The sequence below is a fragment of the Apodemus sylvaticus genome, chromosome 22, assembly GCF_947179515.1.
Source record: "Apodemus sylvaticus chromosome 22, mApoSyl1.1, whole genome shotgun sequence".
In the NCBI taxonomy this organism is placed as follows: Eukaryota; Metazoa; Chordata; class Mammalia; order Rodentia; family Muridae; genus Apodemus; species Apodemus sylvaticus.
The window spans coordinates 22,593,515-22,612,003 of NC_067493.1; the positions used below are offsets into that span (position 1 = coordinate 22,593,515).

Sequence of the window (18,489 nt, forward strand, 5' to 3'; positions counted from 1 at the left end):
TGAACAGAACACCAATAGCGTATGCTCTAAGATCAAGAATTGACAAAAGGGACCTCATAAAATTACAAAGTTTCTGTAAGGCAAAGGACACCATCAAAAGGACAGATCGGCAACCAACAAATTGGGAAAAGATCTTCACCAATCCTACATCAGATAGAGGGCTAATATCCAATATATATAAAGAACTCAAGAAGTTAGACTCCAGAAAACCAAACAACCCTATTAAAAAATGGAGTACAGAGTTAAACAAAGAATTCTCACCTGAAGAACTTCGGATGGCGGAGAAACATCTTAAAAAAATGCTCAACTTCATTAGTCATTAGGGAAATGCAAATCAAAACAACCCTGAGATTTCACCTTACACCAGTCAGAATGGCTAAGATTAAAAATTCAGGAGACAGCAGGTATTGGCGAGGATGTGGAGAAAGAGGAACACTCCTCCACTGCTGGTGGGGTTGCAAATTGGTACAACCACTCTGGAAATCAGTCTGGCGGTTCCTCCGAAAACTGGGCACCTCACTTCCAGAAGATCCTGCTATACCACTCCTGGGCATATACCCAAAAGATTCCCCAGCATGTAATAAGGATACATGTTCCACTATGTTCATAGCAGCCCTATTTATAATAGCCAGAAGTTGGAAAGAACCCAGGTGTCCCTCAACAGAAGAGTGGATGCAAAAAATGTGGTATATCTACACAATGGAGTACTATTCAGCCATTAGAAACAATGAATTCATGAAATTCTTAGGCAAATGGATGGAGCTGGAGAACATCATACTAAGTGAGGTAACCCAGACTCAAAAGATGAATCATGGTATGCACTCACTAATAAGTGGATATTAACCTAGCAAACTGGAATACCCAAAGCATAATCCACACATCAAATGAGGTACAAGAAGAACGGAGGAGTAGCCCCTTGTTCTGGAAAGACTCAGTGAAGCAGTATAGAGCAAAATCAGAACAGGGAAGTGGGAAGGGTTGGGTGGGAAAACAGGGGGGGGGAAGGGGACTGATGGGACTTTCGGGGAGTGGGGGTCCAGAAAAGGGGAAATCATTTGAAATGTAAATAAATATATCAATAAATTAAAAAAAAAAAAGGGTACTGGACAGCAGCCTGTCCAGGGTTCTGAGCCTGGAGGATTATGATAGCAGGGGGAAGCGCCACCCTCAGGGTCATATTCCAGCTCAGAGCCTAAGTCTAGAGAATGGAACCTCCTAGAAGTGGACCCCAAGACACAGCAGCTAAACCTGAATACATAGGGAAAGGAGATGCTTTGACAATGTCTAAAACCAAGGCTGGGCTGGGGGCATGGTTCAGTTAGAGCCCCTACCTAGGATCCCTTAGTGAGGGGATGGAAATACAGCTCTCAAGTATACATGAGGCCCCGAATTCTAGCCTCAGCACTGACAAAACACAAAGTGAGCCAAATCAAAACAAAACAAACAAAAACCAAATCAAAAATGTTACTTGAAACCAAGGCCAAGCTGAGTTGTCAAGTAACTATCTCTAGGACAAGGCCTTGATGGTTCTTACCACCAAATGTCTCCTCGAATCCCTTGGGGATTCTACCTCCTTATTTACTAAGAAAACACAGCAGGCAGCAGATCTGGGGCAGGCTAAGAACGGACATGTTCCAGGAGCCCAGGCATGCTTGAGGAGCCTCCCTGGAATGTGAGCTGGGCCTCCTCTTCTGAGAGGGACCCTGACGTTTCTGGCCAATCCCCTCAGGTTCCTATACCTAGGACCTACACCATAACCAGATACCTTTGCTAAGGGTAAAACATAATGTCACCAGGATTAACTACCCACGAGGCAACCTCCCCAGATCGAAGTCTAGACTAGAGGCCACATTGGATCTGAATCAAAGAAAGCTGCTATATTTTCTATGTAACATTTGTAATCAGTGGCCCAAGTGCTAGTTAAGAAGGGAGCTAGTACTTTCCTTGTGGAATGCTGATTTTGTCAGGTGGCCTACCCTGGGCTAGCTTAGAAAAATGCAGCGGTTTTTCTACAGAGGGCGGCCACAGACGCAAGCATACCAGTAGATGGTATGTATGTGCCTTGATTTACTGAATTCATGTGGCCTAGAATAACCTCAAACTCTATGTAGCTAAGGATGACCTTGAACTTCTAGTCTGGTCTGCCTCCACCTCCCAGTCTCGGAATCCCAGGTATCCACACCTGCTTTTGTGGGGGCTTAGGATAGATCCAGGACCTGGAGGATGCCTGGCCAGTATTCCATCACCTGAGCTACACAGAGATGCAACATTAATTGGGCAGCAAGGGAGCTAGGTTCTTTCTGTGCCCTCCTGAGGTGCAAAGGTGTTGCTGCTGGTGGTGGCTTTTTTCTTCTTTTTGTTTTAAAGTCTTCCTCCTTTCCCTCTACTCTTCCAGGTAGCACAAATTAACAAATAGGTAGGTACAGTCTTTCTGCACAATGTTCACACCAAAACAAATATACAAAAGGCACACACTGTTATGACTACTAACCTGCACCTTAATACTTAAGATATCCCAACACAGAATTCCCTCCTGTTAGCTAGTCTAGTCTGTCATCCTAAGCCACAACTATACAATCTTCAACAGTGCAGACAGCTGAAGCTTACACTAGTTCTCTTGTGAATGTGTTTCTCCCATTTGTTACCCTTTCAGGTAATACTGGGGTGATTATTTTGTGTCTGTTTGAGGCAGTCTTATTATGTAGTCCAAGCTAGTCTTGAACTTGCAATCTCTTGCTGTGGCCTCCTAACCACCATGTACAATAGGTTTTTGTTTTTTGTTTTTTTTTTAAAGAATTTATTTTAGCCAGCCTGGTGGTGGTGACAAATGCCTTTAATCCCAGCATTCAGGAGCCTGAGGCAGGGAGATCTCTGAGTGAGATCTCAAGGCCAGTGTGGTTTACAGAGAGTGTTTCAGATCTTAAAAACAAAACAAAACAACAAGAAAACAACCAACCAAACAAACAAACAAAAAACCCAAGCCCCAAACCCAACAACAATACAAAATTCTTTTTAGCTGAGTGTGGTGCTGTACACCTTTGATCCTAGCCCTTGGAAGGCAGAGGTGGATGACCTCTGTGAGTTCCAGGACACTCAGGCCTCACACAGAAAGACCCTGTCTTAAAAAAGAGAAGGAAAGAAGTAGTAAAAAAGAAAACAAAAACAAAACCAGGCATGTATGGAAAAGGCTCCTGTCCTTCCTCCCGGGTCTGTGCTCTTGCTGGCTATCAGCTGGCTACTTAGCCAGCTTGAGCACAAACACCATTCACCAGTGACCTGATAGTACCTGCTGCTCAGGAGACCTTGAAAGCAGAGGACAGGGGACATTCGGCTTTGTTTGGGTCACCTGTGGAATGGTAACAGCAACATGTGCTGTTCACATGGCCTTCAAGGTGTGGCCTATGAGATGCAGGCTGCCTGAGACCCTGCGATAAGGCTCTCTTTAAACATTATGTAAAGACAAATTTTAACTAGGGTGATTTACTAGACAAGTTTCTAACATAAGAACAACTCTGGGTTAGACAGGTGGACAGGTCTATTTCAACCAAGTCCTCTGAGTCAGCCAATATTCTAAACCCCACTTTTAACATAATGCCATACGGATGGCCACCTACGCAGGAAGAATTTAAAGAACAGTGCCCCACATGAGACTTGTATCAAACAGCATCTGTATGTGTGTGTGCATGTGTGTGGAGTGTGTGTGTGGACACCTGAGTATGCAGCTATGCACATGTGCATGTGGAGGCCGAGGACAACCTCAGGAGCGGCTCCTCAGACACTGTCTTATAACACCACTCCCGCAGTCATTGCCACTTCCTGTCCCTGAGTAAGCTGGGTAAGCTGGGCGTTGAGCATTCATTTATCTGTCTACCCAGCACTGTGATTACAAGCTTACAACGCCACACTGGGTTTCTATAAAAAGTAAAAACATGGATTGGGGCAGGAGAGATGGCTCAGTAGTTAAAAAGTACTTGTGGCTATTGCAGAAGACTTGGGTTCCTTCCCAGCATCCACATGACGGCTCACAACTGCCTGTAACTCTAGTTTCACAGAACCCAATGCCTTCTCCAGTCTCTGAGGCCAGTGCATGAGTATGGCCTTACATACACACAGGCAAACATCATGTGTATGTATGTATATATATAAACAAGATAGACATATATTTTGGACAATAAATTAAATAAATAAAAAACAAGGGGGTCTAACGCTGGCCCTGTAGTTTCTTTACCACCCAAGCTATCACACACCCAGCCGAAGCAGTACTTTAAAAAGCAGAATGCACCACTGCCAATGGTTCCAAGGTTCTTCTGTGCCTTGGGCTTTGTGCTTGGATATCGTCCAGGTCATGTGATTTCTCTTTGCTTGTTTTCTAGACTCTAAGGCTTGGCCTTGAGGAAGCATGGGAAAACACTGCTGGCTAAGACAGTTCTGGCATCTTTAAGAACACAGTAGTGAACAGCCCTTATATACACTTCCCAGTGGCCTCTGGGAACTTCATGTTGTGATTTTGATCAGAGACTTAAACATTTTCTGTTCTATTAAGTTTGTGTGTGTGTGTGTCTATGTGTGTGCGTGCCTATGTGCCTGTGGAGGCCAGAGGAGGAGGTGAGATTCCCTAGTGCTGGAGTCATGCACAGGTGTGAACTGCCGGAGGTGTGTGCTGCGAACTGAATGTGGGTCCTCTGCAGGAGCAGTGTGAACTTGAGCCACTTCTCCAGCCCAAGACTTGTTTTTGGAAACATCAACATCACAGACATCTCTTCAAGACAGGTATGCCTTTTCAGATTCTTTGGTTATTAAGAGATACCTGAGTTGTTTAAAGTCAACTAAAAAGCCCTTGCTATGCAAGCATGGGTAATGGATAATGATCCCGCACCCAGTGTCCCACTCATGCCTGCAACCCCACCTGAGGTGAGGCAGAGACAGAGGGTCGCTGAGCATCGGTGACTTCCAGCCTAGGAAGAGCTCCTGCATCAAAGGTAATTCTCACTGAAGACAGAGAGTGAGAAAGAAGGATATCTGACTCCCTCTTCTGCCTGGTGTTGTTGACTCTGTGTACACACAAATAAATAATTCTATTTTGAAAAATTAGAACTTGAAAGCCTGAAGTCTAAAGGAGAATAAGCAAGAAGCTTTTTCCAATTCCTGGAGCAGACTACAGAGTACAATGTGCAGCCACCAGGGAGGCCCTGACCACATACACACACAGCCCCAAACTGCCTGCACCCCAGTGTATGAACTGGAGGAGGCCCCTGCAGACCTGACACTCTTAAGCCAACCTTAAGCTGGCCAGAAACCAAAGCCACCACCTACAAAAAGACACTGCTGCTTATAGCAGCTCTTCCTCCGGGCTGTAAGAGGAGCACTTGAGAAGGTCCCAGCCTAAAGCTTACCACGTAGAAGCACCAAGTCAGAGGTCAAGAGGAGCCAGTGCACAGCCTCAGGATAGCCAGGTACAGTCCCTCCCTATCCTAAGGCTGTGCACTTCCTACACTGCGGCACAGTCCTCAGGGAGTCCCCAGGTTTTAGGCTCTGTTCATTCCATTCCTTGGTGTTGCTTTAACTCTAGCCCAACTCTGTCTTTACCGCCAAGTCTAAAGCAGAGGGCTCATGATACAACCTGATTTATGGTGTCCTCCTTCCACTCTTCCCGCCTTTGGTTTTTGTGCTGGCGTTTTTGAATCAGGGTCTCATGCATCCCAGGTTGGCCTTAAACTCAATTCTTCAGTTGAGGATGTCTTTAAACTTCTTTCTGACGCTCCTCCTGCATCCTATTACCACTATGCCCAGTTCATGAAGCCTGGAGTTTTAGCATGTGACCAGTCTACTGTCTAAGCTACAGCCCTTCCTCAGCCTTCTTCCTATACCTGACAACCTCTCCAGATGGCAGCAACAGCACCAACATGAGGTGTGCCCGTGCCTGTGCCCAGCCACACCTACCTGTGCAGGAAGTGCAGCTTGTGCATGGCTGCCAGCCCTGCGGCAATCTCGCACGCCATCCTCTGCAGCAGCATGGTCTGTGAATCGCCCCGCACGTGTTCTTGCTCATTGTGCAGGTAAGCCTTCAGGTCGCCCTGCAACACAAGCATGCAGTGTCAAGTGCAGCACCAGAAGACACCAAGCACCCAGAAAAGCACTGCAGCTGATGTGAACTAATAAGAACGATACAGAAAAAAACAGTAAATGAAATACAACCCGACAGCAATGCACAATTAAATTCAGTGCAGTACAGATGTCTAGAAACCTTCAGGTAATGAAGAAGTGATATGGAGAGCTTTAAAAAAAATGGTGCTATTCACTATTTTGAAAAATTGTAACTTGAAAACCTGAAGTCTAAAGGTGAATAAGCAGGAAGCCTTTCCTAGTTCTGGAGCAGACTACAGGGTACAATGTGCAGGCACCAGGGAGGCCCTGACCACATACACACACATACCCCCTAAATGCCTGCACCCCAGTATAGAAACCGAAGGAGGCCCCTGCAGATCTGACTCCATTTCCAGGACACAATGGCCAGTGAGTACTTTATCACAGGGCTCCATGGCCACCATATGCATGAGTAAGCCATGGAGAGGAGACTGCATAAAGAAAAGGCAGAAGAGGCGGGGAAAGCCACTCAGTGCTCGTGACAGGCTCCGGTCTCACTCAGCTTCCTTTCTCAGGGACCAACGTGAGAAACCAGCCACTAGTAAACACCAATTCAATTCAAAATCCGAGGCAGAGGACGGTAGCCTGAGCCGGAAAAGGAACAAATTCCAGTCAGACACAGGCACCCAGCTCCCTGTGACCCCAGGACTGCTCTGGGATGCCTGTCTAAGAGGATGCATGGATAGCATCTCTGCTTGGGGGATACACTTCAGAAAAGAATGTTATAGATTTGATCTAATCCAAATAAAAGCTTTCTGGGGAGAGGAATGTGTACACACACGTTCAAGAGTGTGTGTGATTTAGAGGCCAGAGGTCAATCCTGGCATCTTCCTCAAACATTCTCTACCTTAGTTTTTGAGACAGTATCTCTTATTGGTCTGAGTTTGCTTACTAGGCCTGACTGGCTGGCCAGCTGGTTCCAGGAATCTAGTCTCTCTAGGGCTAGGATTACACACAGACAGACACACACAGACAGACAGACAGACAGACAGACAGACAGACACTCAGACACACACACACTGTCTCTGGCTCTTTTTACATGAGTTTTGGTCATTGAACTCATATTTATTTGGCAAGCATTTTACCACCTGAGTTGAAGATTTTTATGATGTTACTAAGGAAGAAAGTAACTCAAGATCTTACAGTTTAAAATCCAACTCAAAAAGAAACTGAGAGAATGAAGGATCTTCTTGACCAATTCAGTAAGTTTATTGAACAGATAAAATGTGTCAGATTCCTCCCAGGATCAAAATTTCTTTTTCTTTTTTCTTTTTTTCTTTTTCGGCTTTTCGAGACAGGGTTTCTCTGTATAGCCCTGGCTGTCCTGGAACTCATGCTGTAGACCTGGCTGGCCTAGAACTCAGAAATCCACCTGCCTCTGCCTCCCAAGTGCTGGGATTAAAGGCGTGCGCCACCACTGCCCGGCTCAGGATCAAATTTTCAGTAATATTCTTCCACAGGCAACTTACTACTTCATACAAATAGAGCGATATCTACGTCCCACCCAAGACCTGCATGGGTCTCTATTCCTCTCTAACAATCCACCACACAAAGCCATTTCTGTGGATAATAGTGACTATTTTGAGTTAATCCTGTGTTCTGAGACGAGTATGACACGGGATGCAGGCTAGTGAAGACTTCTCGCCCACCCTCTCACGTGCCAGCATTGTGTATCAGCGTTACTGTTTTGTGCCTCTGAGCACTGTGTTCCTTACAGCTCCAGGTATCTTGCAGATACAGAACTAAGGCTTAAAAGAGTCAAGAAATTTGTTCAAGAGCTATGACAATGACTGTCTCTGCTACAGGTGGAGATGGGAGGATGAGGAATTCAAGGTCATCCTTGGCTATAAAATGACTTTGAAGCCAGCCTGGAACACAAGAAAATCCATCCAAAAAGAAAAATAAGGAAAAAAGAAAGAATTTTGTCTTAGACTGTGCTCATACTTTCCCGTTTACTAACTGGCAGGACGGAGACGCACCTCTGAGACCGAAGCCCGGGCCACACGCACGCCTGGCAAGTGTCCCTCAGCTGAGCTCCACTTCCAGACCTTTTCTGGCTTTGTACTAGGAGGCAATGTCTCATCATGTTGCCCAGGCTGGATATAAACTGTGATCCTCCTGATTCAGTTTCTTAAGCAGCTGAGATTACAGGACTATGTCAACAGGACTCAGCTTGTCATATTTATATTTTAAAGGCGCTTAGTGAGTAGACCTGGACATTTACTACTATCTGTTATTTAAAGAAAAAAAATCACAAAAAACCTCAATGTGTTTTGAATTAAAATGAAATTCTCTTTATCCAGGCTTTACAATTTTCAAGTAAACCCAAGAACGACAATTTGCTCACACTAGATGGCGACAGGGAGCCACAGCCAGCATGAGAGAGACGCACCCTGCGAGGACTATTTAGAAGTGGGCCACTTACAGCCCTCCTAAATCCCAACACAAAAGGCCAGTGGTGCTGTATGCAGGACCTTGTCAGATCACTAACCACAGCGAATTAACTTTTAATACACTTTAACTTAATTTAATGTTAACCACTTAATGTAATAGAAACAGTAAATACCTTTACATTGGAAATGCTGATCATTTGTATGTCTAATATGCTTAAAGAACTTTGTTTTGTTTTGAGATAGGCTCTTAGATAGCCCAGGCTAGCCTCAAACTCAAGTAAAGATGACCATGTCCCTTCATGAAATGGGTATGTCCCAGTTGAGGCTCATGCAGGCTTCATGTGTCTGCATACAATCCTAACACCCCTGCCTGTGGCTGTGGGTGATCTGCGGGTGGCCTTCTAAGCCCCTCTCCTCAGCAGTCCCCCCTCACCGCTCTACTATGCAACAGCTCTCAGGAAAAGCAAGGAGGGCTTCGAGCTCCTGGCTCCACCTCCTCATCCCAGGCTGCCCTTGCTGCTACCTGTTCCTGTCTTCCTTCCTGAGTAGACGGTCTCATGCCTGGCCTGGCCTGGCTGCATCCTCAGGCCTCTTCCCTTGAATGAGCCGCTGTGTACACACTACCCAGCTATGACAGCTGAACCTCTATTCCTACAGCTAGCAGTTCTGCCAACCCTCCCCCCCCCAGGTCTCAATCTTCTTTCAAACTCAGTCTCTTCGTGGACAGTATGATGGCTCAACACCCAGCCTGACATCTGAGCTCCATCCTCGTACTCACCGAGGTAGAAAGAACCAACTCCCAGTGGGTCCCCAGGGCACAGGTGCTTCTCCCACCCTGCCCCACACAAAATAAATAAATATTAAAAGTTATTAAACACAATAACTGCCTTAGTGTTTGTTCTCTACCTGGTCCCAGGCACCACAATCTCCAGCATGTCTTTCCATGTTACTGAATTCCTGGTGGTCCTTCCCTGGTCCATTCTCTTACTGTTCTGTGTCCACTCCCCAGCCATGTATGCTGTGTAAGGGTTGGTCTCGCTGTCTATTGTAACGCTAAGTGTGGGTCCCCAAGTCCTGGAGTCAGCAGTAGATGAAGTAACCCTGCCCCCAAGGCATTTTTGATCAGAAAATAACAATGCCACTAACAGCTACAGCAGTCCTCTCACTGCTCTGCATGCACCCCACAGCCAAGCATGCTGTGCTGGCAGCCCCTCCCGACACCTGCGCTTTTCTTCTAGGATGTCTAAGAGGTGGCTCTAGCACAATGCACACCCAGAGCAAAACCTGTAACAATGTGAAAGACGCATGTCCATTACTCAGCAGGTCAGACATAAATCAAAGATGCTATCAGTAAATCCTGTCTTTAAACGCATCTCCGTATCTCCTCCAGGTTGTGTCAGTTTTCAAAGTAAAGCCATAGCTGGAATTTTTGGAAGGCCACTGCTGTCATGTTGTCTGGAGCACATCTCGTATTTGCCTTTGTCTGAGCACCAAAGCTGATCATATTTTTGTTGTTTTAGGGCTGAAAGTTGAATGCAGGGCTTGTTCCCGCTAAGCAGGGGCTCTAACTCTGAGCTACAAGCCAAGCCCCTCCCTGGTAGATTCTTGGCAAGGGTTTTATTGCTAATCTTGGCCCTAGCCTTTAAAATAATGTATTATTATTTTATGTGTAATGCATTTTTTGCCTTCATGTATGTCCGCAGTGCATGTGGAGGTCAGAAAGGGAAATGGAATTACAGAGGGCTGTGAGCTGTCATATGGGTATTGGGAATTAAACCCCCATCTTCTCAATGGGCAGCAAGTGTCCTTGACTGTTTAACAATCTCTCTAACCCCAAGTTATAACCTTTTAAGTCCATCGTTTAAAACCTAAGCCATTTTATGACTTCCTCCCACCCCACCAAACACACGGCTGTTTGCAGACAATCTTTTTCTTTGTTTATTCTATTATAAGCAAGCTGTGAACACTGCTAGGTTTTCACCTGTTCCCTAAAGCTCACAACAATACTGGACACACAGTATGCATGCTGAGCAAGAGAAGGCAGAACATTTTTGGAGACGCTCCAAATGATGTGCCCCAAGTGCAAGCCAGGCCAGTCATATCCCAGGCGTGCCACGCCGGCATTTCATTAGTGGTCTAATAATGATGAGCTTAGGAGTAAATCTGTAATTTCAGGGTTTTACTGGGCTTATAAACTTATTTTATGACCTTATTACTTTGGATATGAAACATAGCCAAAGAGAGCTACCATGGGGAATATTTTTCTTTTTCTTTTTACACAGGGTCTTACTCTGTAACACAGCCTGGCCTGTAAGTCCCTGTTTGGGGAGGCAGGCAGCCTCTCGGCCCAGCCTGCTGAGTACTGAGATCACAGGCAGCAGGAACTGGGTGCTGAGGGCAGAAGGCTCAAGTCTTGAGCCAAAAGCACAAGCAGAGAAAGCACACTGGGAATGGTGCAGGCTTTTCTCTCAAAGCCCACCTCTAAAGACAGACTTCCTCCAACAAGGCCACAGCCTTCCTCACTGCCAACTGCGAGCAAACACCCAAATGGCTGGGACCACCTCTCTCAAGCTCAATTTTCTCCTAATGGGAAGCTGGAGACCTGAGTTAACAGCTTTACCTTAGCAGGTCTGACACTAAGCACAGCAAGAGTGACAGAGCTTTCCTCAGCTGCCAGCGCCTGCCCTCCAGCTTGTCTGACACGGGAGCACTTGCACAGCTCTGCCTTGGCTCTTCAGGCGCCTACAGCAAACTCTTTTCCCTACTAAGCCAGTTCCCCGAGCCCCAGAGGAGGAGGTTTCTGCTGAATGAGCTGACCCTCGAATGCAGGTCAGGGGTTCTTTACTGGTTGTGAACTCACCAGTCTTGTGAGTCACACACAGCTAGAGGAAATGGAAGCTAAATTCAACCTGATAGGGGAAATTGAAACGAGAGCAATCAAAAAATCCAAAAGAAGGGGCTGGAGAGATGGCTCAGAAGTTAAGGCACTTCCTGCCCTTTCAGGACTCGGGCTCTTTCCCCAGCACCCACTGCGGCTCACAAGCATCTGTATTCCAGTTTCAGGGAATCAGTGCCCTTTTCTGGCCCTCTGTGGGCACAGACATACATGTGGTGGGCAGACATATATCTACAAAAGCACAACAGCCATTTACATAATATAAAGTTCAGGAGGTGAGGGGGTGGAAAAGAATCTAAAAGAAGGTAGAAAGAAATGTCCAAATACTACAGTAACTAGGATGACTGTAATGGAGGACATGTTCCAGATTAGAACTGCAGGTCAGCAAGCATTTAACAAGTGACTACTTGTGAGAAGCTTAAAGCGGAGAAGAATGAATGTCACACCCAAAAGAAGGACTAGAGAGCTGGACAAAGGCACAGCCTGACCCAGAAGCCCATAAACCATGCAGAGATAATGTCAGAATAGTGCTGGTGCTTGTCTGCATGCACGGGACTGCATGCGTGCACGGGCCACCATTTACAGACACAAAGCAATACAACTGACGCTAAAGACAACTGCAACCTAGACAGCCATGGTACTGACGCAACAAGAAGTAGGTGAATCGTCTTTGCTGCTGTAAGTCAAACCACAGCGAGTTAGAGTCAAACTAGAATGGGATGCGACTAAGGCTACTATCAAACACACTGACTGGCTTTCCTTCTGACTTAACCACCTCTACCAAGGAGAGAAATATCTAAAGTACACTTAGCAGTTAAAGCTAAGTGCACAGTGCAGCCTGCTTTGTTTTTTAGCAGCACAATGTTATCCGAGTGAACTGGGGATTTATTTTAGGCAACTCCTACTTCTCTCTACACAGTCAAGGAAGTTTTAATGTTCTGAAAATTGAGACAATGCAGGGAAATCAATTAAAATTCAGCAAATTCAAATATACTCTTACCACTGTTTTTGGGAAATAACAATTATTATGTGCTAGAAGCAAGCTTAAAATGTGAAATATTCTGAACTGGAGAAAAGATGGGGTTTTTTTTTTTCAAAAGTTCACATAGAAATTGTTATTAAAAGTATTCCCATACCTCTATGAAGAAAAATCTTTCCAACTATTGCTCTTCATAGGCTACATGCTTAGAAGAAGAAACTAAACACCTTGTGTGAGACAGTCTCACAGAAGCTCGGCTGACCTCAGGCTCACTGTGACCTTCAACTGTTGCTTATCTAATTTAACAACATAAACGTACCATCCACCATTTTCAAAATCGGACCGGGGCCAGAGAGACGGATTTGAGGATCCAGCGTGAGGACCAGAGTCTGGATCCCTATTACCCACAGAAGTGCTGAGTAGATGCGGCAGCCTGTCTGTAACTGTGGTATGGAAGGTGGAGAGAGCAAAACTCTGGAGCAAAATGGCCGGCTAGATTACCTAGATGTGAAGGTTTCAGGTTCAGCAAAAGACCCTGCCTCAAGTAATAAGGAAGACAACTGACATCAACCTGAGGCCTCCACGCGCACCTGTACATGTGTGCCCCAACATAAACAAACATGCATACACACATACACACACAAATGCAAAATAAAAAAAACATCTGAATGATTAGTGATATTCTGTTGGTTAAAGTTTTCATGAGTTACCTTTCCAGGGAAAAACTATTCAAACCGCCTGGTAGAAGATCTTGGGGTGTCGGGAAGGTGTGGTGCACCCATGCTCTACCTCAACCATACGTGTGCTACCTAGTGTACGCCCAAACTCCACGAGCCTCCTTTCCGTCCTGTATACAGGACTGACAAATTTTAAAAGCTAAATCAGAGCCAGGCAGATCTCTGTGAGTTCAAGACCAGGCTGGTTTACAGAGAGAGTTTCAGGATATGAAGGGCTACAGAGAAGCTCTGTCTCAAACAAACAAAACAACAACAAACGTCAATCAGGGCTCTGTGGGGCTCAACACAGTAATAGTAAACAGCTCAGCTTGGGGTCTGGGCACAGTAAGCAGCAGAAAAGTCACACAGGAAATGAATCAGTTACCATGTCATGAAGTTCCCCAACAGGCAGCCAATAAAGCCAGCACCAATCTACCATGTCCGTCAAAAACACCTGCAAATAAACCTCCCAACACTTCAGCTTGAATCTCTACTAAAACTTACCAGGTCGCAGAACTCAAACACCAGAAGGTAGGGGATGGCTTCCACGCACTGCCCGACACACTGCAGGACATTCGGATGCTGGAGAATGCTGGTAAAAATAAAAGTCACAGTGCTGCCCATCACGACAGTCTCCATTACTGCACGGCAAACTGACAGGGTCACAGCCAGGGATGGTGCCAGGCCTTTAAACTGCAGCACTCTGCAACGGGGCAGCGTTCAGGGCCAGCAGGACTACAAAGTGAGCTGCTCCCGCAGGGCTGCCTGCACACTGGGCAAGCGCTCTTGCACTCAGCTGCACTCCTTCCCAGAGCGACTCTTGCACGTTCTTCTTGTATCTTGCACCCTTGCTGGACTTCTCTGCTCTAGATTCTTTAATAGATTATTTGGGGCACAACCCTGTTTCTACCTATCATATCAAGTGTGCTGCACATGCTCAGTGAAGTGTCTGTAGTGGCTGGTTTGAAATCCCTGACAGATAGCTCTAGTATCTTTGCCTCCTCGGTGCTGTTGTCTTTTCGTATTCAAGCTAAGTGGTAACTGTTCTTAACTGACCTGAGGCTGCTTTGGGTCTGATGAGACTCGTTTTCTGGCAGAAGTCTCAAAAGCAGTTTTATGCATTTACTTTCCAGAGCGGCAAGCTGTTTGCAGAACACATACAAAGGCTTACTTACTAGTAAGGCTCTCCATTTTTCAGGAAAGTATCTTGTTCCTTCGGGCTTGCACTCACTTTTAACTCCTTCACTATGACTCTTGTGACGCTGGTGCCTGTGTAAGTCTCTCCCAGGAGGACCTAGAAGCAAACAACAGTCTTCCTTGTCACTTCTATCAAAATGATGGAGAAGTGTCGCATTTAGTAGGAAACAAAGTGAAGGAAAACAAATCCCAGCTAGACGGCCGCTCCTCTGCAGGCCAACCCAGAGCTTACTCACACCTCCAGGGCTACACAGCGGATGCGTGGAACCCCACACTGTGGAGCTCAGATAGAAAGGCACAGAGGTCATAAAAAGCTAGCCTAGGCTATACAGAGATATCCTGTTGAAAGAACAGGAAAGGGGAAGAGGATAAAAAAAGAAAGGAAGAAGAGAGGGAGTGAAGGAGAGAAAAGGAAAGATAGAAACAGAGGAAGGACTGTAATAAAATGACTTTTTAAAATATTTCCTGGATAGTAAACCATTTATGTTATGTATCTTTTCAACTTACTTGAAATATCTTCTTCATGGAAAGGAATCACGATACAACAGCAGAGAGATCTGTGAGTTCCATTCAAATATCTCAAGCACTCCTCAAGGGCACATCAGGCAAATAGCCAACATGCGATCACAGAGAAACTTAAAGATCCACGGTCTGCTGATGACATCAGGCCTTTGACTTACTCCAAAACTTCAGCCAAAACACACAGAAGATCCTACTCCCGGGGTAAGAAGGTGAGATGAGCTACCTCCTCAGATGTAGTGGCACAAGGAGATGGCTACGTACAGGACAGGGCAAAAGCATGTCCACACGCAGCTCATCTAGGACTGACAGCAAAGTGAAACGACTTGGCCTGGAAGCGACCAGGACCGAATGGCTTCCTTTGGAAATACTTGTTGAACAGTGAGAAGCCTCGTGTGGTAAAGCAGGAGAAACTGAGTCCAAGCCCTTTGTAACGACAGGACCGAAGAAGCAGAAGCAGGAGCCACCCTGGAGCTTACGGGCAATCAAGCTAGCCTAACTCAAGAGCTCTCAGTGAAAGACCCTACCCAAAAATAAGCGTGTTGGGGGAGGGGCGATACACCATAACCCCAGCACTTGGGTTTCTTCGTGAGTTCAAGGCCAGCTTAATTTATAGAGTGAGTTTCAAGACAGCCAGGGCTACATCAGAAACCCTGTCTCAAATCCCCAACCCCCACCCCAAAAAAGTAAAAAATAAAGTGGATTACAACTGAGATAAAGTCACCCCTGGCCTCTATGCACACACAAGAAATATACACCATACATGCTTGCGTGAGCATGTGCACGTACACACACACAGATCATTTAGATATTGATATAAGATAGGTTAATTTTAACACCAGAAATAATAATAATAATAAAAAAAAAAACCCTCAGCAAAATTAAGTAGGTTTACCAGGACTCCAAGGGCAGAACTGTGCCGAGAAGAATGAATTCTGAGTATTAGCTAAGCCACAGTCCTCGCTCTAATTAGCCAGCCTGAACATACACGAGAAGCCGCAGTTCTCCAAATGGAGGCACAGTGGCAGCCCACGGCACCTGCTTGACTCAGCTTCTCGCACCAGCACTATTAGCACTCTCCGTGTTCAGTGTCTGCAGAGGCCACACAGCCTTGACCGCCCATGCTTTTTAAGATTTATTATTTTGTGTATGTGTGCTGCGTGTGGAGAGTGTAAGAGAGAGCACGTGCACACGCATACACAGGCGTGTATATCACAGCACTTTAAGGTGGTAGTCAGCTTTCTCGCACTGTGAAGGTTCCGGGGACTAAACACAGGCCACCAGGCTCAGTGCTGAGCAATCTGACCCTCTGACCCATACCACTGCATTTTTTTTTAATTGTATGTTTATGAGTGAGAGTGCAATATATGTGTGGCGTGTGTGGGTTGCACATGCATGTGGAGGAGCAGAGGCCAGGAGGGTGTTCTATTTTTTTTTTTCCAAGACAGGGTTTCTCTGTGTAGCCCTGGCTGTCCTGGAACTCACTCTGTAAACCAGGCTGGGACTAAAGGCATGCGCCACCACGGCCTGGCCAGGAGGGTGTTGTAGATCCACCCCACCCTACCTCCTAGAGCTAGCACTTCTCAGGTAGGCTGGCATCCAGCAAGGCCCTCCTCCTTAGGTGCTGGCCTTACAAGCGTGTGTAGACCATGTCTGCCAGGTTATGGCAGGCTGCGGTTTGAACACTGGTCCTCTTGCTTGTGCAGCAAGCACTCTGAGTGGCTGAAACACTCCTCCAACCGCAGAGCTTTGCACTCTCTTATCTCACCTGCAAACATCCTTCCTACAATCCCAGTACTGACGTCCGCTCATCTAGACCTTGCTGATAGACAGATACCTTACATGGCAGATCTCTGTGCACCAACCCCAAAGCTGGCCCACTTTCCCCAGCGGTTCTCACACCTATTCAAACTTCTACACATCTTTCCCCTGCTCCCCTCCAGAGAGAACTGGCCTCTCCACTGAGATAACACCCATGGGTGCACCTGCACCCAGACCTACACCATCTGCATCTGCCCCAATATAATGGGTGCACTGCCTCCAGCTTCTGAGACCAAATTTTCAAATGTGCAATTGGCCCCTGACCTCTAGCTCACCCAGGACTTTGCTCGCACAACTGCCCCCTTCTCTCCTGCACCCTCATACAGAAACAGCCTGAAGTTGCTTCTCACCTTTTCTTATTCTCACACTTGGGAAGCTGAGGTAGAAAGAGGGAGGTCAGACACGTGGCAAGACTCTGTCTATACAGGGGGAAGCTCCCGGTGCTTCAGCCCCAGACACAGAACAGTGGGCAGCTTAGGAGGGCTCAGTGGGAGCAGTCTTCTGCAGTAAGAGCGCACACGGTTACCCACACGGGTACTAGTACACGGACGGATGCTTGCACAAGCTCCACCCAATTCCCCTGCATTCATCTTAGCATTCTACAATGGAACTGCCAGACAGATCCTTTGTGTAGGTTATGGCTTAACCTCCCGAAGAGGTCAAAGTCAAAGCCTTTCTTTGGATGTACTCAATGGTAGTATTTACAACCTAAACTAGTTTAAGTGCTGTAAGGGGAAGAGAGGTAGAAGAGAGGAGAGACAGAAGAAAATAAATAATTAAACCTAAGAAGATAAAAGCTTCTAAAAATCCATACCTTTCTTTTTCTTAATAGTTTTTAAGCTAATAATCCCAAAAAAGTTTAAAAAGATTTCTGCTAAAGTTTAATTGTAAATGTTTGTACTCTCCCATCATTCATTCATTTGGTGACAACTAACAACCACAGTGACAAAAGCAGCAGGGTGGGAGGGGCAGGGTGGGGTGGGGGCAGGGTGGGAGGGGCTTTGTGTAAAAGGGCTCCAAGTGCCGGGCAATGGTGGCACCTGCCTTAACATACAGATGTAGCCCCAGCTGCTTAAAAGATGAAGCAGAAGGTTCAGTGGAGCCTAGGAGCTCAGAGCAACCTGACCAATAAAAGGAGTCTCAGTCCATACTACCCCTCCCTGGCCATCACTTAAAAAAAAAAAAAAATCAATGAAACAGCAACAAAAAACTCAACATAAGAATCAATGGAGGCACTCCTTCAATCCCAGCACTTGGGAGGCCGAGGCAGGCAAATATTTGTTTGAGGCTAGCCTGGTCTACACTGTGAGTTCCAGAATAGTCAGGGCTACACAGAGAAACCCTGCCTCAAAAACAAAACAAAACCCAGAAGAGATCCTAGAAAGCATTCATTTATATCCATTCTGCCATGTGAGAAAACAGCCAAAAGTGCCACCTATAAACCTTCCCCAGTTGCCCGATCACCTGGTAGTCTCCAGAGCTGCAAGAAATAAAATTTTGCGGCTTAAAGCTACAGTTCATGGTATTTTATTATAGCAGCCTAAAGAAAACCGGACAATCTCCTAGAAAGATATGTGTCCAGCACAGCTGAGCTCACACCACCTCACAGCTGCACGGGGTGATAAGAAAACTTTACTAACACTAATATGTGTCACATGTCCCAATTCACAATTAGCCTTAAAACATGAACTTTATAATCAAGAAGAGGTGAAAGAAAGTAGGGGCACGTTACCTTTCCAAACCAGCCGTTCCCAATCTCCTGTATATAGTTTAGACTGTGGCGGGCGACTTGAGACTTCAAACCTTCTGGGAGAAAAAAAGAAA

The 18,489-nt window shown here is 46.0% G+C and overlaps 1 protein-coding gene across 2 annotated transcripts in view; it reads right to left on the minus strand.

The window, feature by feature from the left end:
* Lmtk2 (lemur tyrosine kinase 2) overlaps nucleotides 1-18,489 on the minus strand; it is a 91,951-nt gene that overhangs the window by 30,282 nt on the left and 43,180 nt on the right. The window contains exons 4-7 of one of the 2 annotated variants that reach the window (XM_052168726.1): nucleotides 18,398-18,468; nucleotides 14,304-14,422; nucleotides 13,633-13,720; nucleotides 5,941-6,074 (exon numbers count right to left, since the gene is read on the minus strand). In XM_052168726.1, coding sequence (XP_052024686.1) covers nucleotides 5,941-6,074; nucleotides 13,633-13,720; nucleotides 14,304-14,422; nucleotides 18,398-18,468 — 412 coding nt within the window. Of the gene's footprint in view, nucleotides 1-5,940; nucleotides 6,075-13,632; nucleotides 13,721-14,303; nucleotides 14,423-18,397; nucleotides 18,472-18,489 lie in introns of both variants that reach the window. The other variant, XM_052168725.1, reaches the window with a different exon arrangement.